Source organism: Oryctolagus cuniculus, chromosome 7 (genome assembly GCF_051225735.1).
Source record: "Oryctolagus cuniculus isolate XC-2025 breed Fujian yellow rabbit chromosome 7, ASM5122573v1, whole genome shotgun sequence".
NCBI classification, from domain to species: Eukaryota; Metazoa; Chordata; class Mammalia; order Lagomorpha; family Leporidae; genus Oryctolagus; species Oryctolagus cuniculus.
Genome location: NC_142873.1, coordinates 150,403,697 through 150,429,814, shown reverse-complemented (window position 1 = coordinate 150,429,814; position 26,118 = coordinate 150,403,697). Strand labels below are relative to the sequence as shown.

The 26,118-nt window shown below is 60.0% G+C and overlaps 1 protein-coding gene across 4 annotated transcripts in view; it reads right to left on the bottom strand.

The window, feature by feature from the left end:
- Positions 1–26,118, bottom strand: part of ECE1 (endothelin converting enzyme 1) — a 112,454-nt gene that overhangs the window by 9,416 nt on the left and 76,920 nt on the right. For 3 of the 4 annotated variants that reach the window (XM_051858006.3, XM_070079132.2, XM_008265734.5), the window contains 9 exons: positions 20,651–20,772; positions 18,576–18,722; positions 17,658–17,723; positions 16,168–16,359; positions 9,497–9,639; positions 8,445–8,559; positions 2,948–3,058; positions 1,470–1,568; positions 720–797 (listed from right to left, as the gene is read on the bottom strand). In XM_051858006.3, the coding sequence (XP_051713966.3) occupies positions 720–797; positions 1,470–1,568; positions 2,948–3,058; positions 8,445–8,559; positions 9,497–9,639; positions 16,168–16,359; positions 17,658–17,723; positions 18,576–18,722; positions 20,651–20,772 (1,073 nt within the window). Of the gene's footprint in view, positions 1–276; positions 531–719; positions 798–1,469; positions 1,569–2,947; positions 3,059–8,444; positions 8,560–9,496; positions 9,640–16,167; positions 16,360–17,657; positions 17,724–18,575; positions 18,723–20,650; positions 20,773–26,118 lie in introns of those variants that run through there. The other variant, XM_089301362.1, reaches the window with a different exon arrangement.

Sequence of the window (26,118 nt, the reverse complement as noted above, 5' to 3'; positions counted from 1 at the left end):
CCCTGCGAGGTGGGCTGTCCCCTCGGCCCTCCCCCTGCCAGGGCCCACCACCAGCCTAGCCCAGGGCCCCCCACCCTGTGGCATGGCCCCCTGCAGCATGTCTGTCATCCTCTAGGTGGCGCTGCAGGAGCCTCGTGGGTTGTGAGTAACTTGCAAATTCCTAGGTCTTAGGTTACTGTAACTGCAAACTGCCTGAATGCACAGATTCCAGCCACAGGAAGATGGCCAGCTTCATCCTCTGGGACAGGAGGCCAAGCAACACCCCTGCTGGCTGGGCCAGGCCGGACGCACAGCATTCCCAGGTCAAAAACACAGACCCAGCTTCCTCTGGGGCAAGAGCAGGTGGCCCGAGGGGCTCCCCTTTCTACTCCGCTTCTGGGGTTTCAGGGCCACCCATTCTCCCGGCCCCTTCCCAGCTCTGTTTCCCCGGTACTTCCCCTCGTGCAATGGAGCCGACGGCCACCTGCGTGGGCTCTGGTTTCATGGCCGGACCCTGGATGGCGGTGGCTCCAGGGATGCCAGGCCTCGGGCTGACCCAGGACACCACAGGTCAGAGATCGGCTTTCTTGTGCCTGCTCCACCCCGGGTCCCACCATACATCACCACGTGACGCTGTAACAGCCACACTGCCCCCGGCACCCCATCCGCACCCAGCCCTGCGTTGGCCCTTTCCCAAGTGGGCACTGGGAATGGGTGGGGTGAGCGGGAAAGCCACTCACGTCATTGAAGACTTTGTCCAGCTCCTTGGGGTCCATGATGAAGCTGGGGTAGCCTATCATGTTGTAGATGGCGTCGGCCTGCGAAGACATGAGAGTGAGCAGCCGCCATGCTGGCCTGGCCGGGCCCCCTGCCTGCTCCTCTTCTGATCTAGCTTCCTGCCCATGGCTTGGGAAACCGGTGGAAGATGGCCAAGTGCTTGGGCCCCTGCACATGTGTGGGAGTCCCAGAAGAGGCTCCCGGCTCCTGGCTTCAGATTGGCTCAGCTCTGACCATTGTAGCCATTTGGGGAGTGAACTAGTGGATGGAAGACCTCTCTCTCTCTCTCCCCTTCCCCCTCCCTCTCAGTGACTCTGAATCTTAAAGAAAGAAAGAAAGAAAGAAAGAAAGAAAGAAAGAAAGAAAGAAAGAAAGAAAGAAAGAAGAAAGAAAGAAAGAAAGAAAGAAAGAAAGAAAGAAAGAAAGAAAGAAAGAAAGAAAGAAAGAAATCTATCTGTGCTCCTTCTGAATCCCACCCAGCCTCGGGCCCCTGTGAGAGCAACATGAAGCCGGCCGCTCCGGACCCCAGCTCCACCAGTCGGCGCCAGCCCTGCACTGCCGCCTTCGCCTCTGCAGGCTAAGCGGGGTGAGCTCTGCACCTGTCTGCTGCCCCTCCCTCCCACTGGGCACTTGCTGGATAGGACGGGGTCTCCTTGGCTCAGCCGCCCTCCCTGGCTGCTGCCCCCGGCCCTGCGGGCGCCCCGCGGCCTCGCCTTCTCCTTGGCTGATTTCCGGGTGTCTTCGTCCATCCACTTGAGGGTGCTCAGGCTCTCCTCAAACGCCTTTTTGATCTCCAGGATTATCTCGCTGGCCTGAGGAGACAGACGAGACCCAGTGAGGCCTGCCCCCGGCGGGTTGAGGCCGGGCCACGCCTCAGGTGCTGCAGGGCTGGGCTAAGGCGCCACCCCCGTCCAGAGCCTGCAGCGTGGTGACGTGCACCGCGATTCTTTTGGAGGCTGGAATACGCAGCCAGACCCAGATGTATCAGAATGCAGGATCCGTTTTGATGGAACAGCCTCCAAAATCGAAGGCTGGCGCTGTGGCATGGCGGGGTAAGCCCCTCCTGCAGCATCAACACCCTACGAACACTGGTTCGAGTCCTGGCTGCTCCACTGCCGATCCAGCTCCCTGCTAATGTGCCTGGGAAAGCAGTAGAGGGCCCATGTGCTTGGGCCCCTGCACCCACTTGGGAGACCTGGAAGAAACTCTTGGCTTTGGCTTGGCACAGCCTCAGCTGTCCCAGCCATTTGGGGAGTGAACCAGTGGATGGAAGACCTCTCTCTCTTCTGTCTCTGTCTCTCCCTTTCTCTGTCACTCTGCCTTTCAAATAAATAAAATAAACCTTTAAACATTGTTTATTGATAGGGATAAATTATTTTTGAAAGACGGCCCACACCAGAGCGCCTGGGTTGGGTTCCTGGGTGCAGCTCCTGACTTCGGCTCCCGGCCATGCAAGTGACCGGGCTCTTGCCACCAGCACAGGAGACCTGGATTGAGCTCTTGGCCCCGTGTCAGTCGCCATGGGCGTGCGGGAAGTGAATCAGTGCACAGCAGTTCTCTTTATCTCTCAAATAAGTATACAGAGATAGTGTGTTTTTACATCTAGAGGAGTTGAGTTGTGAGGAGCAGTTTCAGACATGTGAGCTTCAGGCAGGAGATGGAGTGGAGGCCTGGAGGCCCAATCCAGAGGGTGGAAGGTTCCAGAGAAGGGGCGGGGCAGGGCAGTGTTGGCGCCGAGAGCTGAGGGCCTGACCCGGACTCAGACTCTGCCTCAGCCGTGCGACAGATGCCAGGCCGATTGCTGACTTGGTGGAGACAAAACTGCAGCAGCAGGAGTGGCCATTCAGAGAAGGCTCCCTTGTCACTCACTCCCTCCCCGCCCCCTGCAGGAGGGACAGCCCCGCCCCCCGCTGCGGAAGAGGGGAGGATCTGCCGCAGGGTCCACGCTGGGGCCCGGCTGCCTGCCAGGTGCCCCACCCTCCAGGCCAGAGCTGCTCCGCCCGCACAACCTCCCAGGGTCCTCCCCAGCACCCAGAGGGGGACCCGGCTGTGACTGCCTTGCAGGGTCGCTGGGAGGGGCAGATGCATGAGCCTCGGGGCAGGAAAGGCCCTGAGCAAACCAGAGCTCGCGGGTGTCAGGTGCACAGGGGCCCCGCAGGCTGACGTCACGCCTGTGGCGCGGGCCACTTACGATGTTCTTGCTGTCCTCGGCGAAGGTCGCTTTGACGAACATGGGGCCCAGGGCGAAGCCCAGGTTGTTTTCGGTGTCACTGACACAGAACTTCCAGCGAGGAAGGCAGGTCTGGAAAGCACAGGAGCAGGCGATACTCGGCCGGGCTTCCTCCCTCCCTCCCAGCCATCTCCCCGGAGGTAGCACCCTCGGGGCGGGGGGGGGGGGCTGCGCCTCCTCCCAGAACTTCCCAGAGACCTCCTCTGACCCAGTGGACGTTATTTTAGGCACTGGAGACCAAAAGGTCATGGGACACCCTCAGGGCCACCACGGGCCATTTCGGCAGTGCCAGGCTCTGTGTGTGGCCATCAAGATGACCTGTGGCGGGGACTATGGACTCTGGGCAGAGGAGGAAGCAGCAGGTCAGCCAGCGGCTGTGGCTGGTGCAGGGTCCCACAGCAGGAGGTGGGCACCCAGACCCACGGGCCCCTACACCCCATGTTCCCACCTTTGCCGCCTTAGCCTGCTGGGTGGCAAAGGATTCTGGGAAGTGCCCCGACTGCCCCTAACAACAGGACGCCTCCCAGGGACCCCAGCCCCAGGGAAATCAAGAGAGGGCACAGCAGCAGCAACACGGGAGGAAGCCATGTGTCACTTCTTCCATGGTCTCCTTCCCCCGCCACACCCCAGCAGCTGGGCCCAGGAGTGCCTGGGCTAGTCGGTGAGCCCCTTGCTGCTGCCCAGGTCCCCTTTACCCTGAAGAGCAGGTGGCCGTAGCCACACGCACCCGGGCCAGCCTGATTCATGCCTGCCCTGAACTGCAAACACTCAGCGGCCCCTGCAGACAGGTGGCGAGCACCAGGCGGAGTTTCTGCACCTAATAACATACCACCCAGCGCACTGCCCGTCTACACCTGCACCCACCTGGGGGTGAGGGGCACAGACATGAGGGGGCACAGGGGAACTGCACTCAGGGGGTGCTGGCTACACAGGAGCTCCAGTCAACCGCACACGTCATGCGTGTGGTCCACCTTACCGCATGCACACTGTCGTAGTCAACAAACAAACACAACAAAGTCTTCCAGGCCAGGAAGAAGCAAAGCAGAAAGGGCTGAATTTAGAGGCCTACGTTCTTCCCAGCACCCCAACCGTGTGGCACCTGCAGGCCTGCCTTCTGCCCCCACGCTCCCACTCTTCTGCAGCTGGGAGCCCCGTGAAGGAGGTCACAGCTAAGGACCCCGAGGAGCCTCGGGGCTGTCACTGTTGGATCACAGATTCCTGGTTTTCCCAGGAGTCTCTGCATCCCTCCTGCATTCAGCCCTCACTCGTGGGCCACTGCTCCTTCACGCTCTGACTCTGCTAGGTCTTTGGAATCAGCCGTGGGCCTGCCCTCGAGGGTCTCAATGGAAATGCCCAGAACATCCAAGGGGGGAGTCAGGCACACACCGGGGAGGCTGCCAGGTTTACGGAGTGCTTGCCACGTGCCGGGCCGCCCCCCACCCAGCACACAGTAACACCCGGGGCAGGCGCTCTCCGCGTCACCCTTTGCAGATGAGGACGTGGGATAGTCACTTGCCAGGGGAATAAGTGGCTATGCTGGGATTTGAACCCAGGGAAGCTGCAAGGTTTCACTCTCGGCCTCCTGGGCACGCTGTCTCTGCAGGGGGCAGGTGGTCCCAGGGGCGGGGTGGGGGCGCTCATTCTGTGAGCCAGCTGGGGGACAACAGGAGGGGCCGGCCGCAGGCCTCCTCTGCCCAGATGGGCTGTGCTGTGAGCCCTTCCTCATGGTGACCCAGGATCGGGAAGCGCGGGGGGTGGGGGGGCTCCCAGCAGAGGCTGCTTCCTCTCAGCCAGAACTCCCACGTCGTCCTTCGTGGAAAATAACCAGCGGCAGACAGCCGGCTTTGGCCCTCAGCCAGACTGGACTGGCTCGGGTGAGCAGGGCAAGGTCCCGTCCTCCCCTTTTACAGAGGGGAAGACTGAGGCCCCAACCCAACCAAGCGATTGCCCAAAGTTGTGCGGTGCGTTGCAGCCTGTCCCACCCGGCAGCCCGCACTGCTCCCTCCCCTGGAGGAGCGGCGGGGCCGGGCTGCTTTCCCTGTGACAAGCGCTCGCCCACATGGAGGCCTTGCACAGGGGCCCGTGAGAGGAGGTCAGGACTTATCCCAAATTGCAGATGAGAAAACCGGGGCTCGGACGGGAATAAAGACTACCCACGGCCACGCAGCAGGACCCGGCTCCGGGCCATGATGGATGCCAGCAGGATGGACCTGGCCTGAAGCCGGCAGCGGCCGTGGTGGGGGAGCGGGGAGGGGGCAGTGAGAGATTAGGAAACAGGGGAGCGGGACCCACGGCCCAGGGACATCCAGGGACGCCTGGCTCACAGCGTCCACTGAGGGGTCTCCCACCCGCCCTTGCCTCTGCGGGGGCCTCTCTGGCCCCCACCTGCTCTGAACGCCAGATCAGCACCCTGCACTTTGAACTCAGCCCAGGGATGCTCCTGTTTGCTAATGAATGCTAACTGCAGTGAAATACGCCTTAACACCTAAGGTTACTACCACCTTAACAGCTCCGCGGGGTCAAGTGCACTCACACTGCTGTGCTACCAATTTCTGAAGACCTGAAACTCTGCGTTCACTGAGCAGTGACCCCCCCCCCCCCCCCCAGCGCCGGGACACCGCACGGAAATTCAGTCTCCACTTTCGCCTTCTGCAGAGCAGGGGTTGGGAGGTGTGGAGTTGAGGGGTGCAGGCTGTGAGGTCGGGTGTGCTGGCTCTGAGAGCCCACTGCCCCCCGTGAGTGACTGAACAAGTCCCGGCCCTCACTGAGCCTCATCTGTAGAATGAGAGAGGAGAGGGCCAGCCGGCCGTGGTGTAGCGGGTAAAGCTGCTGCCTGCGGTGCTGGCATCCCACGTGGGCTTGGGCCCCCGCACCTACATGGGAGGCCCGGAAGAAGTTCCGGGCTTTGGATTGGCCCAGCTCTGGCCATTGTGTCCATTTGGGGAATGAACCAGTGGATGGAAGATCTCTCTCCCTCTGCCTCTCCTTCTCTTTCAAATATATGAATATATATATATATATATATATATATATTTGACAGGCAGAGTGGATAGTGAGAGAGAGAGACAGAGAGAAAGGTCTTCCTTTTGCCATTGGTTCACCCTCCAATGGCCGCCACGGCTGGCACACTGCGGCCAGCACACCGCACTGATCCGAAGGCAGGAGCCAGGTGCTTCTCCTGGTCTCCCATGGGTGCAGGGCCCAAGCACTTGGGCCATCCTCCACAGCCTTCCCAGGCCACAGAAGAGAGCTGGCCTGGAAGAGGGGCAACTGGGACAGAATCCGGCGCCCCGACTGCCGGCGCCGCTAGGTGGAGGATTAGCCTAGTGAGCCACGGCGCCGGCCTGAATAAATATTTTTTAAAAATAAATGGGAGAGGGGCCGGTGTCATGGCGCAGTAGGTTAATCCTCTGCCTGCAGCTCTCTGCTGTGGCCCGGGAAGGCAGTGGAGGATGGCCCAAGTCCTTGGGCCCCTGCACCAGTGTGGGAGACTGGGAAGAGGCTCCTGGCTTTGGACTGGCGCAGCTCTGGCCATTGCGGCCATATGGGGAGTGAATCAGTGGATGGAAGACATTTCTGTCTGTCTCTCCCTCTCATTGTCTGTAATTACCTCTCAAATAAATACATAAAATCTTAAAAAATAAAAATAAATGGGAGATGAGAATACGAGTGAGGCCCCATGCGCAGGGCTGCTGCCGGGACCTGGTGACATCAACTCAACTGTAGTTGAGCCTGGCTGCTTCCTCGTCTTCCTCCACCTCCTAAGCCTCAGTGTTCTCATCTGCAGGCTGGGAGAGTGTGGGATGCAGTAGGTGAGTGGTGCTGTCCTGGGTCCTCATGGACCCGTTCTGTGGAGTCCCAGGGAGGCCAAGCGTGGCAGGGCATGGAATGCATCCAGCCCAGGGCAGGGGCAGGAGCACTTGGCCAGGGGACGACCCTGTCCTTCCCCAAAGGTCAGAGCCAAGGGGTGGCCAGCCCCGGGGAGCAAGGCTTATCCCCGCCACCCTCGCCTGAGGCCCCTTCCTGCCAGAGGATGGGGGACGGGGAGGAAGAGCCCTTCCCGGGATGAACCCCAGTGCTGGGGCAGGGACTGCATCCTGCCTTCCAGTGCCAGCCCTTATCTGGTCCCGCCCACCCCACTGCACTCTGGGAGGGCTTGCTGGGGGCTGTCCTTGGCAGGATGCAGCACATGAGGCCGGATCGGTTCCCTCTTCCTCCTTCTGCAGCCTCTGAGCCCCCACCTCAGCCAGCTCCGTGAGCCCACACTGGGCCCAAAGCCTGGCTTGTGGCAGCAGTGGGACCCCGTGAGTGAGCAGTCACCAATGGTGTGGGGAGCAACTCGGACTAGACTAAGTTACTGGAATTAAGACTTATTCTATGCATCTGCTCTCCCACAATATGGCGCTGGGAGAGGAGAAAACAGCTTCTACACAGCTGCCTCCAGTTCAGCTAATAAACTGTAGGACTTGCTCCTGATTGGAGGAGAGCAGCGTACTTGGCGTGTGGGCAGCCGAGTTAGGATTGGCAGAGGAGGACTATAAAGGAGGAGAGAGACGGCATGAACCAGGAACATCTAAGGGGAACATCTGAGGGAACACCTGTGCAGCCCCCGAGAGAGCCGGCCGGCGGTGTGCCGCTCCCCCGCGGAAGTGGGGACTGTGGCAGGGGGAACCGCCCTTCCACGGAGGTGGAAGGGACGGTAACCAACCCGGGAAGAACCAGCAGCAAACCCGGGAAGGGCCAAGCAGACGAAAGAACAACGCAGGGTCTTGTGTCGTTCCTCCATGAAGAGGGGGAGCGACAAATGGCACGGCTCTACAGATGACAGCTGGGGCCTTGGCAAGGACAGGTGGGTGTGGAGCTATCTCCTGGGAGAGGCTCCCAAGGGGCAGGGACTGGAAGTCTCTCAAAGTGGGGACCCTCAAGGTCATGGGGGGGCATCGGGAAGTGGGTGGAGCCCCCTGGCCTGGGACCTGGGACTCCTGCTACCCTAGAGGGCCCAGGGTGACCCCAGGCCACAGGCAGGGTGGAGACAACAGGAACAAGAACACATCTCTGGTCCCATGCTGAGCAGAGCTTCTGGGGGAAGGGCAAGGCTGGTGAGGGTCCCCGGACCAACAGTGCCCACTCACAGGGGCACACAGGGAAGCTTTGCCCCTCGTCATCATCGGGAAGGGGCTGGAGGGGCAGCACAGAGGACCTCTTGCTAACAATCAGCTGAGTTGCTAGGACTTCTGGATGCTTCTGCTGACCCCACCTGGAGCCCTTCTGTGCTCCCTGGACACCTGGGCAGACCTCTTCAGGGGCCCTCTTCATTCTCTCCCTCATTGTCTACCTCCCGGCGAGTGCCACGGCCCTGGGAAGGTACCGTGGTTGTGCCAGCCTCCAGCCCAGGGCCTGGCACACAGCAGGTGTCCAGCGTATGCAGAAGCACGGGAATGGACAGTAAGTGGCTCACCTTCTTGGTCCCGTACATGACTTCCATGAACTTCTCGTCGGCATCCTGAAAGCGCTGATCCAGGAAGGAGCTGGTCTTCCGCACCAGGTTCCAGATCATGTAGTTGTTCAGCAGGCTGGGGCGAGAGGGGACCGACAGGCTCAGAAATGCCCTGAACGGGAAGCCTCACTGCACTTCCTCCGCTCGCCACTAGGGGGCTCTCACACCCAGCCTTCCAAGCGGAGGCTCTGTCATACCCAGGCTTGGCCTGATGACTCACTAAACTCTCCTGGACCCCAAGCCTGGCAACAGAAAGCCCCTCAGTGCCTGGTGCAACCACGTGCACGCCACAGGTGCAAGATAAATGGCTGCTGCTGCTGCTTTGAGTCTGGAAGCTATGAGGCAGCAGCCTGGAGACTCTGGCTGGATGGATTTATACTCGATGGAATACTACGTAACCATGAAAAATGATGTCGGCAGAGGATCTGGGATGACAAGGGGAGAATGACAGAAGTCATGAGCAAAGGAGACCACACGTCTCATCGCAGTGATGGAAAGAAACCCATGTGTTAGACCCCCCCCCCCCCACAGATACACACACGCATAGACACACATGAACCACAACAGCAACAGTGGTATTCTGGGTAACTAAAAATCTGTTCCCCATTTTTTATGTAGTTTTCAACATTTCTACAAGTCTCTAAAATTTTTAAAGTATCATAAATAGTAACCAAAAATTAAAAAAAATAATAGCTGACATGCAGTGAGTCCCGTTACAAGCCAGGCACAGCATGGAAACAGCTCCCGTGGACTGCGTCATCGAATTCTCACAAGGCTCTTACTAAGCAAGTGCTACTTTGTTCCCCATTTTATGGTTCAGGAAAATGACCTTGAGAAAAGGTAAGAAGCTGGCCCAAGGTTACCAAGCTGGCAGAGAGGGGAGCTGGGGTTGGAGCCGCACGGTGGCCAGGGTGTCCTGCTGCCTTCAGGCAGCCCAGGCGGGGCCCGTGCCCTCCCCTCCCACGCTGTCCTGCCAGGGTGGGGCCGCCCCCCCCCCCAGGGGTGTGCCTTACCATCTGTCAGTGGTGTTGATGAGCAGGGAGACTTGCTCGAGGTATTCTTTGTCGTAGACCACGATGGGCTCGGATTCATTGATCTCCACCGGGTAGAAGATGGTGTTGAGAAAGGGCAGCCAGTTGATGGCAGGCGCCAAGGTCTGCAAGGGACGTGGACAGCGTGACGCCCGGTGACAGTGTTGACCTGCAGCTCCTACTGCTCAGGTCTCCTCTGACAAAGAGGCCTGACGGGGCACCGGGCAGAGCCTCCACCTTTTGTCACAGATGCTGTGATACGATTTATTGTTTAAAGGGTCTTTAAAAAATTCTTACTCATTTACACGAGAGGCAGAAGGCCAGAGAGAGAGAGAGAGAGCGCGCTTCCATCTGCTGGTTCACTCCCCACAGACCCCAAGGAGCCGGGGCTGGGCCAAGCTGAAGTGGGGAGCTCCATCCAGGTCTCCCGTGGCGGGGACAGGAACCCATTTACTGGAGCCAAACTGGTGCCCACAGGGGGACACTGGCATTGCAGGTGGCAGCCGAGCCCACTGCGCCACAGCGCCCGCTGCCGCTGCTGTAATCAATTTGAAGAGTACAGTGCAGGGGCACTGAGGTCACCCACACCACTGTGCTCCCATCACCACCTCCACCCACAGACGTCATCTCGCAAAACTGGAACTCTGGGGCAGGCGGGTCACAGGACGACTGTCGCTCCCCCTCTTCGTGGAGGAACGACACTAAGCCCTGCCTAGGCTTCATATCCGAGCCACGGCACCATTATGTCGCTCCCCCTCTTTGTGGAGGAGCGACACTTAGCCCTGCCTAGGCTTCATATCTGAGTCACGGCACCATTATGTCGCTCCCCCTCTTCGTGGAGGAACGACACAGGACCCTGCGCTGTTCTTTCGTCTGCTCGGCCCTCCCCGGGTTTGCTGCTGGTTCTTCCCGGGTTGGCTACCGTCCCTTCCACCTCCGTGGAAGGGCGGTTCCCCCTGCCACAGTCCCCACTTCCGCGGGGGAGCGGCACACCGCCGGCCGGCTCTCTCGGGGGCTGCACAGGTGTCCCCTCAGATGTTCCTGGTTCATGCCGTCTCTCTCCTCCTTTATAGTCCTCCTCCGCCAATCCTAACTCGGCTGCCCACACGCCAAGTACGCTGCTCTCCTCCAATCAGGAGCAGGTCCTGCAGCTTGTCAAGTTGGTGAGAGGCAGCTGTGTAGAAGCTGTTTTCTCCTCTCCCAGCGCCATATTGTGGGAGAGCAGATGCATAGAATAAGTCTTAATTCCAGTAACTCAGTCCAGTCCGGGTTGCTCCCAGTTGCTCCCCACAGACGACAAACACTGCAGATGCACTGACGGAAGGTACCTGTCAGTAGATTCTTCCGTGAGGCAGGCAGTCACAGCCCCCCCCCCCCCCCAGATGCAGAATTTGAGCTAAGGGGACTTTCCTGAGGTCACCCATCAAGTGGTGGCTGCACAGGTCTAAAAACCAGACTCACTCATTCTCTGGGTTTACAGGGTGGCTGCTGGGGCAGGGGGAGTGCAGCGGCCAGAGCGGAGGCGTGCGCGGGGAGGTGGCTAACAGTGGCAGCGGGGTGCGTGGAACTGTATCTCATGCAGGTCAGTGTTCCCACCAGGACAGATCCCGAGCCAGCCACAGGGACTGCCACACGTCCCCGCCAGCCAGCGGTGAGGGGAGCGGGGAGGAAGCCACAGCCGGGAAGGAGCGGACCGAGGTCATTGTCCCCAGCAGCAGCGGGGCTCAGAGGCGAGCTCTGCCATGGGGACAACAACCCTTCCTTCCTCCCGGAGCTGACTGCTCTCGGCTCAGCCTGCCTTCTTCCTCGCTGGCCCTGTCCGCCTCCCTCCCTGGCAGGGGACCCTGCAGGGAGGTCAGGTCTGGGGCTACGGCACGCGAAGTGTGCTGCTGAGATCGTCACACGGGGCTCAGCAGTGACAGCCGCCTGACCCCAAGTCCTGCTGGCGAAGACCCAGAAAACTGACGGGCTTACAGAGTGTCGCCACTGACGCAAAGACCCAGGCCAGTAACTGCGGGCACCTGGAACACGCTGAGCAAGGCACAGATACGAGGTGGAGGGAGATCCCTACCTGCTCGACACAGCCGTACCTTTAGGAGAGCAGGTGCCCTGGGCAGGGACAGTCCCAGCACCCCTGAGACAAGGAGATGCAGGGTGAATCCTAGGATTTTGACCTTGTCAACCTCTGTTGCTTTAGCAAACTCCTAACTTCAACACGTGTGCCTGCTCTATCTCCATGGAGACAGCTGCTTTAATCACCTAGGACGCTCTACGTGTGACTCAAACCCTCGGGGACACTCTGATGAGCCCTGTTTTCCACACTCACAGCCAAGCAGTGCTACTGGTCACCAGGCCAGCAGCCGGAGCAGGCTTGAAAAGTGGGCAAGGGCCAGTGTTGCGGAGCAGCGGGTTAAGCCGATGTTTGTGATGCCGGCATCTCACATCAGAGTGCCAATTCTAGCCTGGCTGCCCCACTTCCCATCCAGCTCCCTGCCAATGCACCTGGGAAAGCAGCAAAGATGGCCCATGTCCTTGGGTTCTTGTACCCACGTATGAGATCTGGCTGCAGCTCCTGGTTTTGGCCTGGCCCAGTCCTGGCTGTTGTAGCCATCTGGGGAGTGAAACAGTAGATGGAGGACTCTCTATCTCTCTTTCTCTCTCTCTCTCTCTCTCTCTCCCCTTCCCTCCCTTTCTCTGCGACCCTGCTTTTCAAATGAATAATTTGTTTAAAGCGGTTGAGAAGAGACCGGTGCTGAAGCCCCTAGCACCTGTCTTTGAGTCACCCAGAGTCTGGGGAAAAGAGACAAGGCTCCAGCTACTAAGGAACAAGAATTTTTGCCCCTGGTAAATCAACTTGGTTTAGTGCTGAGGACCTGGGAGACAAGGCCAAGAGCAAAGGATACTGATAATAAGGAGGAGGATGACAACTACAGAATGTTATGCTTCGACTGTGCACAGCAGTTTACAAGACCAAATCTCATCCTTTGCCTCATGCTTTTTTTTTTTTTTTTTAATTTGACAGGCAGATTTAGACAGTGAGAAAGAGAGACAGAGAGAAAGGTTTTCCTTCTGTTGGTTCACCCCCCAAATGGCCGCTACGGCCGGAGCTGCGCTGATCCAAAGCCAGAAGCGAGGAGCTTCCTCCTGGTCTCCCATGGGGTGCAGGGCCCAAGCACTTGGGCCATCCTCCACTGCACTCCTGGGCCACAGCAGAGAGCTGGCCTGGAAGAGGAGCAAGCGCGACTAGAACCCGGCACCCATATGGGACGCCGGCGCCGCAGGCAGAGGATTAACCAAGTGAGCCACGGTGCCGGCCCCGCCTCATGCTTTTAAAAGAATTTATTTGAAAGAGAAAGAGAGAGAGAGAGACCTCCTACCCACTGGTTCACTCCCCAAATGCCCACAACAGCCACGGCTGGTCCAAGCTGAAGCCGCGGGCCTGGAACTCAATCTGGGCCTCCCACATGGGTGGCAGGGACCCGAGTACTTGGGCGACCACCTGCTGCCTCCCAGGAAGCAGGAAGCCTGAATAAGGAACTCAATATGGGATCTCAACCAGTATTTTTTTTTTAAAGATATCTATTTAAGAGGCAGAGTTACAGAGAAAGGGACAGAGAAAAAGAGATTTTTCAATCTGCTGGTTCACTCCCCAGATAGCCACAACGGCCAGCGCTGGGCCAGGCTGAAGCCAGGAGCCGGGAGCCAGGAGCTTCATCTGAGTCTCACATATGGGTGCAGGGAACCAAGCACTTGGGCCATTTTCCCAGGCCATTAGCAGAGAGCTGGATCAGAAGAGGAGCAGCTGGGACATGAACCAGCACCCATTTGGGATGCTGACGCCTCAGGTGGAGGCTTAACCCACCATGTCACAGCACCAGCCCCTCAAGTAGCATCTTAACCGCTGATCAAATGCCCACCCCTGTTGGCCTTAATCTGTGCCAACCCCATGGGCAGGCCAGGCAGATTCCTACCCAGGACACGAGGCTGCAGGCGCCCAGCAATTCTTTAAATGTCAGACATACTGCTTTTTATAGACACCTAAACCCATTTCTTCCAGGAGACTCTCTGTAGTTTTCTATCTTTTCTTGAAGGAACCCAGGACTTAGAGGTGAGAGCCAGTCTCTCCTGTGAGGACAGGGGCTGGGTCTCAGGGGACCGAGTCTTGGCTCACAGCAGGTGGCAGCCAAGCAGCAAAGCCCTGTTGTACAAGCAAGGAAACCAAAGCTCAAAGGGGCCTATTACGGGATGTGCCCGAGGTCCCGGCAGAGCTGGCTGGAGCACGCTACTGACTGCACTAAAATCCGCCCCTCCCTGCACCCTGGCTCTCCCTGTGCGGCTGTGAGCAAGGATAGGCCTCTCCTTCCTTACTGGGAGGTAGACAGCAACGCCTGGTGGCAGAACACAGCGGCCACGCTGGGCCTGTTCTGCTGCACTTGGCATTGATGTCGGTACCACGGCCACCGAAGGGGGCTGAGGCAGGGCTGGGCCCCTCTCAGGCTGAGAACTGGGCCGCTGGAGCAAACCACAGTGAGCTACACACACAGCATCTCCCTGGGCCTCCTGGCCTCGGAAAGGGAAACCAGTGCCAGATGGTGCCTAACAGAGGCTGCCCATCTCCATAACAACCCAGTCGGCACCGAGGGCAGCAGGCAGCTGCAGGAGGCCAGGCTCGCTAGCCCGCATCCCAGGTGTGTGGCGGCGCCTCTGCCGTGACACCGCTTCAGCCTGACACTCACCTCCAGGAGCTTCTCGCCGCCCCTGGCTCCCAGGGCCCTACTTCGTTTGGCCAAAGCACTTAGCGCTGTAAGTGGGACTGTTTCCCAGGGGGTGGCCCCGCACCAGCCCGGGAGGCACAGTCGTCAGATGGGAGGAAGGGAGGCAGGGAGCTGGAGCTCTTCCTGAAAGGAGTGGATGGGCAGAGAGGGAGGAACTGGGAGAGACATGTGCTGGTGCCCTGCTCTCCAGGGAGGGGCCAGACCCAGCCAGGCATTCCCCGGTGACGGCAAGGAGCAGAGCCTGAAGGTAAAGCCGCCACCTGTGACAGCAGCATTAGCTGTGAGCTCTGGTTCTGGCTGCTCCACTTCCAATCCAGCTCTCTGCTGTGGCCTGGGAAAGCAGTGGACGATGACCCAAGTGTTTGGGCCCCTGCCACCCATGTGGGAGACCCAGAAGAAGCTCCTGGCTTCAGTCTGGGCCAGCCCCAGCCATTGCAGTCATCTGAGGAGTGAGTCAGTAGATGGAAGCTCTCTCTCTGTCTCTCCCTCTCTCTCTGTAACTCTTTCAAATCAATCAAGCACTCAATCAATCTTTGAAAGAAAAGAGCAGAGCAGAGCTGGAGGCCCAGGCGTCCGGTCCGGTGGCTGAGATCCCGCCTCGCACCCTGAAGCACCTGCGCGTTTCCCAGCTCCGCTCCTGATTCCAGCTCCCTGCTCCTGCACACCCTGCGGACAGCAGGTGACGGCTCAGGTGACGGCGCTCCTGACACCCACCTGGGAGACCTGGCTTGAGTTCTTGCCTCCAGCTTTGGAGCAGCCCATGGCAGGCACTGGGGGAGTACACCAGCAGATGGAAGGTTTTTTTTTTTAATTAATTAATTAATTTCAAAGGCAGAGATACAGAAAGAGAAGAAGAGACAGAGAGAGATCCACTGGTTCACTCCCCAGTGGCCACAACAGCAGGGGTTGGGCTAGGCTTAAGCCAGGAGCCAGGAACTTCTTCTGTGTCTCCCCATGAGGGTGCAGGGGCCAGGCCATAGCAGAGAGCTGGATCAGAAGTGGTGCAGCTGGGACTCAAACCAGCACCCACTTGGGATGCTGGCACTGCAGGTGGAGGCTTAGCCTTCTGCGCCACAGCGTCGGCCCCAGTTCTCTTTTTCTTTCTGTGTCTCAAAACAAACAAGTGAAATTGTAGGAAAAAGAGAAAGATAGAGATTAAACAGGATCCACTTTGCTAAGTCCTCTGCCAGCCCAGGGGCCTAGCACGAGGCAGTAAAGCAACACTGGATGGACTGCAAAGAAGAGACCGCCAGGCGACCAACTCTGACCCTTCCAGGCCCAGGTGGCCACCAGGGGGCCGCCTTTGGTGGAGGACGCGGGCTTCCCTGGTGGGTCACACCAGTTTCAGGCAGCATCACAGGTCTGATTCGCCGTTAGGCCTCCAGAGCGCCGCCGGGGGCCATTACTGGGGCCGTGACCAGGAGTCCAGCCCCGCAAACCGCGCTTGCGTCCGTGCCCAGCTTCCCTGCCAGGAGCTGTTCTGGGCTGGACCTTGTCATGTAACCTCCCAGCTGGCAGAATCCACACCCCTCTCGGTCACGCGGCACCTGTGCTTGGTGCAGGGGAGACTGGGAGTGCCCCGTCCAGGTGAGCCGGTGCTGGCACGGCCCTAGAGTCTGCAGGAAAAGGCTGCTACGGCAAAGGCAAGAGTCTGGCTTAGAAGTCAGTCATCTGGTTGCTGGGTGGCCTTCGGCAGCCCCTTTTCATGTCATGGCCTCAGTCTTTCCATCTGTGATCTGGGGATAACGATAATCGTTCCTTCACCACTCCCAGCATTGGATGAAGCGGGCGTAAGAGCCTGCCCCGGCCCCCGGCCCAAAACCCGGCCCGGAGCCCTGAAGCTGCCTTAGCCTCCGCGGCAGCTGGCGCACAAGTTACCTGCAGCTCGGCCGCCGTCACCTTGTGGTAGATGAGCTCCTCGTCCCGGCGCTTCTCCTGGGGGATGGTGATGTTGGCCAGCGCCGTCTCGAACTCCAGGATCTGCTGCATCTGGGGCCTGACGGCGTCCTCATCCCCCCCGCCCAACAGCTTTCCCAGCTGGACCATGTAGTTCAGGTATCCGGTCAGCACCTGCGGGGCCCAGCACCCCGCACTGTCAGTGGCTGCCACCTGCCGCCCACTGGCCCAGGGTCGGGGAGCATGGGGCAGGGCCAGCGTGGCCCAGTGCAGGGACCCAGGGGGGCAAGTGCTTAGAGATGACTGGGGTGCTGGCTCCGCTTGTTCCCCAGGGCCTTTGCATGGCCCAGCTGGCCGCACAAAGGCCAGTCCTTTCTCTGCCCCGTCTTCCCTGCTTGTCCTGGGTTTCTTCCCGTTCTTGGAAACCAGCTTCTCTGAACCCCTGTGCCCGGATGTGAATTAGGTCCCTAGGTGGAGCTGCTCCCTCCTCTCATCACAATGTGCAGTCGCACTTCCAGCAGGGTGGCCAGGTAAGTAACGCCTGCCTCTCTTCCTAGAGCTCGGGCCCTGTGGACGCCACCACGCGGGTCCCGTCTGCCACTACGGCCCCGGCATCAGGCCCTCGGTTGGCCCTCGAGCAGGGTCTCCCTGGAGCTCGGTGAGAGGCAGGCCAGGCCTGGGGGGGTGGACAGGCGCGGGTTTGAGGGGATGGTGGACAGGGGCGGGTTTTGGAGGGGATGATGGACAGGCGCGGGTTTGAGGGGATGATGGACAGGCGCGGGTTTGAGGGGATGGTGGACAGGGGTGGGTTTGAGGGGATGATGGACAGGGGCGGGTTTTGGAGGGGATGATGGACAGGCGCGGGATTGAGGGGATGATGGACAGGGGCGGGTTTGAGGGGATGATGGACAGGCGCGGGTTTGAGGGGATGGTGGACAGGGGCGGGTTTTGGAGGGGATGGTGGACAGGCGCAGGTTTTGGCGGGGATGATGGACAGGCGCGGGTTTGAGGGGATGATGGACAGGCGCGGGTTTGAGGGGATGATGGACAGGCGTGGGTTTCGGAATAGTTGGCCCTGGATGTGCTCAGCCTCACTCCTTCCTGGCTGTGCGACCTTGGGCAGGCCACCCAGTGCCTCTGAGGCTTCTGCACTCCCTGGAAAAGGCGAGGTGATAATTAACACCCATTTCGCAGATGTGGTAAATGAAGCCCAGGGAAGTCCAGGATCTCTGTAGGGTCACTGCGGGGTTACAGGTCGACCGCCCACAATGCCATCACTACCCCTCTCCAGAATGGGGGTGATGCCTGCCTGGCACGTCCACGATGCCAGCCTGGGGCGCCTCTGCCCGATGGCCTGTCACCTGTGATGGCCTGTCACCGTCTCTGAGTGATCCCTTCCAGCTTCAAACACCTGTGCTGGGGATGGAGGCTGAGGGGTGGGGGTGGGGGTGAGGGTGGGGCCACGCGCTCACCTTCTCGTTTTCAGTCTTGTTCAGGTAATAGTCTCTGGAGGGCAGACCCAGGCCGGACTGGTCCACCTGGAGAGAGGCAGGTGTCAGAGGGACTGCCCCGTTGCCCTGGGGACAGCGGCATCCGAGGACCAGCTCTGGTCCCGGCAGGAGCACAGCTGGTAGCTGAAGTCACAGATGGGCACAGCCAGGGACAGACAGACATCTTCCTGCCTCACAGGTGGAAGCTGCAGGGGTTCCGGGCCCTTCTGAAGGGCCTGGCAGGGCTGCGCCCCCTTTAAACAGCCCCGAGCCTTGGCAAAGCACCCCTATTCACGCAGCACGTCCCAAGTGGCCAAAAGTCACCTGCAAGCTGTGTCACCTTGACCAAATTACTTCCTCATCTGGGAAGTCAGGAGCTAACACCCAACCCTCAGAGCGGGCAGGCCCTGCTGAGCCCTGGGCGGGCAGGGGAGGCTCGTTCCTGATAGCTCTTCCTGGAGCCTTAGGGCCACACCTTGACATAGGGTGGCGTAGGTGCCATGATGATGGGCAAGGGAACTGCGGCTCAGAGAGGGTGAGACACTTGCCCAGTGTCCCACAGTGAGTAGAGACAGGCTGCGACTCCAGCCTGGAGTTCCCCTGGCTCAGCAGGGAGAGAGCGACTCAGCATCATTTTAAGCAAAGCCACAAAGGCCAGAGGCTAAGGTGGGGGCCAGGCAGAGGGCTCCCGTCATGCCCCACAGTTGACATCATTCCCGGGGGACCCATTGTGAGCAATCAGAACCTGAAGACTCATACTCAGTGCAGCGGCCGCCCCAACCCAGCTGGCCTGCGAAAGTCGCACCCTTGGGGACCCCCAGAAACAGCCCAGACTTAGAAACCAGCAGCTGCCACCCTGCCAGCCCATGCTGCTCCACCCGCAGCCTGCCCCTTCCTCACCTGGATCACGTTGCTGTTGGAGTTCTTGGAGTCGGCACTGACGTAGACAGAGAAGAAGGGCGAGGTGCGGTAGTGGGCGGTGACCACCTGCAGTGTGTCCTGGAAGTTGTCCTTGGCCCAGGGCCCCGTGATGTTCCAGCCTCCGAGCTGTGGGGAGAGCAGTGCACGGGAGGTGATGAGGTGGCGGAAGGCCTGGATGCCTCCTCTGGCTCTGTGCCCCTGGGGCAGCCATCCACCTCCCTGAGCCTTGAGAGCAAATGAAAGGCACGGTCTTCACTGGGGTCTCAGCCGGGAGACCACGGATGGAGCAGACTCCTCCTGGAAGTGCCGGCCCTGGAAGCGCCGCCCAGGGAGGTGGCCCTGGGAATGGCAGGAGCCTTCTCCCTGGACACTGAACCCCGGGGAGGCACTTCCTGCCAAAATACGCACTTAATTGTGCCAAAGGCAAACAAGTGCTGTGTGCTTTAAAAAGTTCAATAAGTTGGGCCTGGTGCTGTGGCTTAGCGGGTTAAGCTGCCGCCTGCAGTGCTAGCATCCCATATGGGCGCCGGTTCAAGTCCCAGCTGCTCCACTTCTGATCCAGCTCTCTGCTATGGCCTGGGAAAGCAGTGGAGGATGGCCCAAGTCTTTGGGCCCCTGCACCCATGTGGGAGACCCAGAGAAAGCTCCTGGATCCTGGCTTCAGATCGACATAGCTCTGGCCATTGCAGCCAACTGGGGAGTGAACCAGCGGATAGAAGACCTCTCTCTCTTTGCTTGTCCTCTCTGTGTAACTCTGACTTTCAAATAAATAAATCTTTAAAAAAACTGAAGCTTGATAAACTAAGATTTGCTTTGCTTCTCTCAAAGGTAATTTTTAAAAACAAAACAAAACAGGGGGCCAGCATCGTGGCTCACTATAGCCTATAGCACTGGCATCCCATATGGGCGCCGGTTCTGGTCCCGGTTGCTCCTCTTCCAGTCCAGCTCTCTGCTGTGGCCCGGGAGTGCAGTGGAGGATGGCCCAAGTGCTTGGGCCTTGCACCCGCATGGGAGACCAGGAGGAAGCACCTGGCTCCTGGCTTTGGATCGGTGCAGCACCGGCTGTGGCGGCCATTTGGGGAGTAAACCAACAGAAGGAAGACCTTTCTCTCTGTCTCTCTCTCTCATTGTCTATAACTCTACCTGTCAAATAAAAAAAAATTAAAAACAAAATTAAACAACATACATTCTTGGGGGGCCAGCACGGTGGTGCAGAGGGTTAAGTCGCCACTTGGAATGCCGGCATCTCATATGAGAGTGCCAGTTTGAGTCCCAGATGCTCTGCAGCCAATCCAGCTCCCTGCTAAGTGCCTGAGCAAGCAGCAGGAGATGGCCCAGGCACTTGGGCCCCTGCCATCCACATGGGAGACTGGGATGGAGTTCTAGGCTCCTGGCTTTAGCCTGGCCCAGCCCCAGCCATCGCGGTCATTGGGGAGTAAATCAGCGGCTGGAAGATCTCTCTCTCTCTCTCTCTCTCTTTTTCTCTCCCCTCCCCTTCACTTTGCCTTTCCAATAAATAAATACATATTTTGAAGAAATATTTTCGGTTCTCCCCGGCTGGGCACATGCCCCATGTGAGGTCTGTGCATGGGAGGAGGGGTGGGACAGTCCTTGGTGCAGCCAAAAAACAGCCCCACCGCCCTCTGTCTGCCCAGGCAGCCCTCCTTGGGGAGGGCTTGCTCGGGAGTAGGGGCCCTGGGTCAACGTGACCCTCCCGCAGAGCAAGGGCAGGTTTGGAGCCAAGCGTCTGTGTTGGTGCTGGTGTGTGGCACACACCCCCGTGCACACGCAAACACGCCCTCTGAGGAAAGGCAGCAGCAACACAGAGGCCCGGCTGCCCGAAAAGGATGGCGCCTGTCCCACTCCCAGACGACAGACGCCCACAGCAGATGTCGCCACAAATGTGCACAGACATCCCTGCCCACGCAGAGATGCGCACACGCACACAGGAGCTACACACCAGCTGGGGGCGGCCTGTGCACGGGTACCTGGGAGCTGGGGGCAGAAGCCACAGGGGCAGGCAGGGGGATGGGTCGCCCGGGGTGGGGACCCACCTTCTCAATCAGCTCCATCAGGGGCTTGGCCCTGAGTTCCTCGATCCTGGTCTCGTTCATGCACGCACGGTAGTACACCTGGGCCTTCCTCTCTGCCTCGCTCACGCTGGCTGTGGAATTTTCTGGAATGACAAGAGAGTGGAGTTTGCCCCCTGGGGGACTCGGTCTTCTCAGGGGCTTGGTGTCCTTGGCTGTGAACAGGGCCATGACCTCTGCCAGGGGGTGGCACGAGGGACCTCTGCCTGCCAAGCTGGAGAGCGTTCCTCGCCTCCCCTGCCAACAGGGTCGCTCACACAGGCGCTCCCGCCTGGGGCAGGCCGCAGAGGCTTGCCTCGGCTCTCGGATCTCAGACGACGTCACGGCTGGAGCTGGACGGTGCCCCAAAGGCCTCGTCATCCGGAACTGGCGCTGCGCTTCCTGATCCAGCCCCTGCAGGTTCAGCAGACTTGCAGGAGGCCCAGGAGCCCTTGCCACTCCCCCCAACCCCGGCCCCAGCAGCCAGCGTCTCCACCCTGTGTGGCTTCTTGTCCTTACCCAGGGCACCGGGGGACTCTGGTCCCCTCCCTGCTCCTCAGGGCCCCTGCACAAGCACGGGAGGGTCCTGTCCACACGCAGTGAAGGCCACGGCTCTCTGCAGTCAGGCCAGCAAGCACCTGCTGTGTGCCAGGGCCCCTGCCCCCAGGTGCTCACGGCAGCACCAGACCTGCCCATCCCCCACCCCTTCACTTGCTAACCTTGCCTGCTTCCTTCAAAGAGCACCTCCCCTAAGGATGACTTTTATTTTTATCATTAAATTTATTTCTTTTAGTTTTACCAGAATGGCAGAGAGACAGAGAGAGTGCTTCCATCTGCAGGGGCACTCCTTAAATGGATGTAACAGCCAGGACCGGGGCAGGCCGCGCCAGGAGCCAGGAACTCCATCCGGGTCTCCCACGTAGGTGGCAGGGGCCCAATCACCGCTGCCTCCCAGCATGTGCAGTAGCGGGATGCAGAAGTGGAAGTGGTGGGGCCGGGATACGAACCAGGCACTCTGATATGGAATACGGTCATCCCAGTGGCGACTCAACCACGGAGCCACCTACCTCATCCTCCAGGAAGACTTTTCTGGTGGAATTTTATCCCTTCATCAACTAAACAGTTATTAGATGCTTGCTTCGCACCATGCACTGAGCACAGAAAATGTTATCCCCCGTTCCCCACAAGGCCTCTGCACAGAACACTGCTCAGCGTTGGGGCCTCTCTCAGGGGCCTCTCCAAGGCGGCTCTCCCTAGGGGCAGGCGTCTGGCCTAGCAGTTACGGCGCCCATGTCCCACATCGCGGTGCCGGGCTTCCATATCTGTCTCTGGCTCCTGCCACTCCTGGGCGAGACCTGGATGGAGCTCCGGGCTCCGAGCTTTGGCCTGGCCCAGCCCTGACTGTTGCAGACATTTGGGAAGTGGCCCAGGGATGGAGATTGCTCTGTCTCTCTCTCCGACAGAGCAGATGGAGCCCTCTACCTGTCAGTTGCTGTCTCTCAAGCAAATTTAAAGGGGCAGTTGTTGTGGTGTGGGGGTTTGGGCCCCCACCTGGGACGCCTGCATCCCATATGGAAGGGCCAATTTCTGGGTCCAGGCTCCCCCACTTCCGATCCAGCTCCCAATGCATCCTGGGAGGCAGCAGGTGATGGCTCAAATGCCTGGTCCCTGCCATCCATGCAGGAGACCTGGATGGAGTTCGGGGTCCCTGGCTGTGGCCCGGCTCAGCATTGGCCATTGTGGGCATTTGGGGAGTGAACCAGCAGATGGCAGATCTCTGTCTCCTTCTCTGCCACTGTGCCTTTCAAACAGATGAAAATAAACAAACAATAAAACAGACAGGCTGGTGCCATGGCTCAATGGGCTAATCCTCCGCCTGCAGCGCTGGCACCCGGGTTCTAGTCCTGGTCAAGGTGCCGGATTCTGTCCTGGTTGCTCCTCTTCCAGGCCAGCTCTCTGCTGTGGCCCGGGAGTGCAGTGGAGGATGGCCCAAGTGCTTGGGCCCTGCACCCGCATGGGAGACCAGGAGAAGCACCTGGCTCCTGGTTTCAGATCAGCACGGTGCGCTGGCCGTAGCAGCCATTTGGGGGGTGAACCAATGGCAAAAGGAAGACCTTTCTCTCTGTCTCTCTCTCTCTCTCTCACTGTCTAACTCTGCCTGTCAAAAAAATCAACCAAATAAACAAACAAACAGACTGTGAGCACCTCGTGGCCACCGGGACTGGGAGGAAAGTGTGTTCGTGACCTGCTCCCCACCCCCAAGGAGCCGAGTCTGCTGGTGGACACGGACAGGCAGAGGACACCGAAGTGCCTTGAACAATGCCAATGGCACAGAGAAAGTCACTCCCTCTGGGAAGGGGGAGAGACTTCGACAAGATCAGAGGCCTCCTGTGTGCTGTCTGAGCCGCTTCTCCAAGATGAAGAGCTGCCCCAGGTAGAATCAGGGAGAAGGCTGGAGGAGAGGGGAGGGAGGACAGTACGGGGACAAGTGAGGGACATTAAAGGGCCTGCTCTAGCCGGCGCCGCGGCTCACTAGGCTAATCCTCTGCCTAGCGGCGCCGGCACACCGGGTTCTAGTCCCGGTTGGGGTGCCGGATTCTGTCCCGGTTGCCCCTCTTCCAGGCCAGCCCTCTGCTGTGGCCAGGGAGTGCAGTGGAGGATGGCCCAGGTGCTTGGGCCCTGCACCCCATGGGAGACCAGGAAAAGCACCTGGCTCCTGGCTCCTGCCATCGGATCAGCGCGGTGCGCCGGCCGCAGCGCGCCGGCCGCGGCGGCCATTGGAGGGTGAACCAACGGCAAAAGGAAGACCTTTCTCTCTGTCTCTCTCTCACTGTCCACTCTGCCTGTCAAAAAAAAAAAAAAAAAAAAAAGGGCCTGCTCTTTGGGGAAGAGAGACCCGCTGGGCATAGCCACTTGGTGCAAAGCGCCAGAGTCATTTGCTGAGCCAGCCCTCGCCAGCCTGCCATCTGACGCTTACCATGAACAGTACCACCGCCCCCACTGGGAAGTAAGACCCCCGGCCCCACTGAGGTCAAGTGACAGCCCAGAGGAGACAAGGGGATCAGTGTGCAGGGAGATGCAGAGACAGATGCCCCTGAATGACAGGGACCTGTGCAGGGTGGGTCCACAGAGCCCCGAGGGCCACCACCGGGAGCACCTGGGGAGCGGTAGGAACAGGCCCCAGGCACGGCCGGGGAGGGCGGAAGCCGAGAGCTGAGGCTGCTGCAGGCTCCCGAGACAGCAGGCAGAACAGGGAAAGTAGAGGGGCCGTCTCCACGGCAACGCTCCCAGCAGCTGGGCTCCTGGGAGGGAGAGCAGGCGCCCCTCACTGCTCCCTGGTCTCCCGAGCCATGACCCTGAAATGCCAGGGGGTGGGGGAGGAGGCCCCTGGGCGAGCCTGGCACCTCCCTCCCCCAGAGCCCAAGGCTACTGAGATAAGAGTCCCCAAGCAAGGTTTTCCAGGAGCTGCGCGGCTTTGGTAATGACAGGGAGTTCCAGCTCAAGGCCACCTGGGCCCCCTCTCCCTGCCATCTCTGTCTGCAGCCAGGACTGAGCGCCTGGAGGGACTGGGCGCCTCCGGCAAGCACAGCCCCCCCCCCTTACCTTTGCTGAGAGGATGCCCCCGATTAAGTGCAAGCTTCCGGGGGCCGTGCCCCCTGGGTTCCCCAGTGTTTATTCAGTTCTGCAGTGCGGTGGCTGTGGGCTGGGTGTGGAGGGCGGGGATGGGGCACGGACGCTGGCCTGGCTGTGGGAGGCCTGCAGCCTGGTGGAGCCCCACAGCCAGGAGGAGACCAGAAGGCATCGGACAGTACAGGGGTGGGGGGTGGGTGCCCAAAGATGAGCTCAGGGTGCTGCAGGTGCGGGCCACGCCTGGGCTGACACCCCTGCACCCTGATTCGGTTTAGCTGTCCGGGTTCCTCTGGGTGGGCCTCAGAGGGAGCGGGGGATGTGCTGAGAGCCCACGGTGGGGAACAGGGACACCGTGTCTGGGGGACGAGATGCGGAAGAGGCCGGGCGCCCGCTCAAGTTGTACGTGGAGAGAAAAGGGACAGGGACAGGCAGGACCTGGGGGCCCCACCAGGAGCTGCTTTCAAAGGGAAACCAGCTGCCATTTTCTCACTCGGAAAAGTGTGATCTCCTTCCGGACACCCCTGTTGGTGCTGATTTTCCAGAAGATTCCACGGGGCAAAGAGGAAGCCAGCAGCCCCCAGGGCAGTTCCTAGGACTCAGCTGGGCACACTGTGGAGACAGTGGCACTTCCAGGGCCCTGATGGCGTGGGAGTCATCTGGCCGCCTAGGGCCAAGCAACAGGTATTTCCTTCCAGGAATCCCGAGTTCTAGAAACTTCCTCAGTCACTTGCCCAAAGTCAGGGAGAGGAAAGACAGCACACCACCTAATCGGCCCGCTTCCTCCGCTGAGAGTTTTTACTGGATCTCCCTCTCCCGCGTCGCCTGGCGGGAAGGAAGTGCACGCCCAGGAGGGCAGAGTCGAGACTGCTGGGCAACCTCCCCGGCTACCGCCCAGGAGCCCAGGGCCGACCCCACCCCAGGGCCGACCCCACACCAGGGCCAGCTCACACCAGGGCCAGCTCACACCAGGGCCGACCCCACACCAGGGCCAGCTCACACCAGGGCCAGCTCACACCAGGGCCGACCCCACCCCAGGGCCGACCCCACCCCAGGGCCAGCTCACACCAGGGCCGACCCCACACCAGGGCCAGCTCACACCAGGGCCGACCCCACCCCAGGGCCGACCCCACCCCAGGGCCAGCTCATACCAGGGCCGACCCCACCCCAGGGCCAGCTCACACCAGGGCCAGCTCACACCAGGGCCGACCCCACCCCAGGACCGACCCCACACCAGGGCCAGCTCACACCAGGGCCGACCCCACCCCAGGGCCAGCTCACACCGGGGCCGACCCCACCCCAGGGCCGACCCCACCCCAGGGCCAGCTCACACCAGGGCCAGCCCGGTGTTTGTTTTAGATAAAACCACAGACTCCCTGCAGATCTTCCCAGGTGCCTCAATCCGCCAGGACCAGAGTAACCGAGACACCATTAGCGCCTCCTGGGGCCACTGTCCCATTTCAGAGAGCAGGACCAGGAGGCCCAGGGAGGGGAAGGGACTTGCGGTGGAGGCGGAGCCAGCCGGCAGCTCCCTGGAATTTGAACTTGGGCCTTCTGGGGCCTCTCTGAGACACTGACCTGTGGCCCCGCGTGTGGGTGCGGCCGTGGGTGTGCCTCTGGTCATGACAAGTTCTCAGGAAGGAGGCTGGGTAACGTGTCTGCAGTCATACAAGTGGCGGGGCGGGGGCTGAAGCCTCGGCTCTGCCTCCTGCCTTTTCCTGCAGGGACGATCAGAAGCCAGAGGCGCCCCAAGAAGCCCCAGACACTGTCTCCCTCCCTTGAATCAATCAGTCAACCAACCAATCAGCCAACCAATCCACTCAACC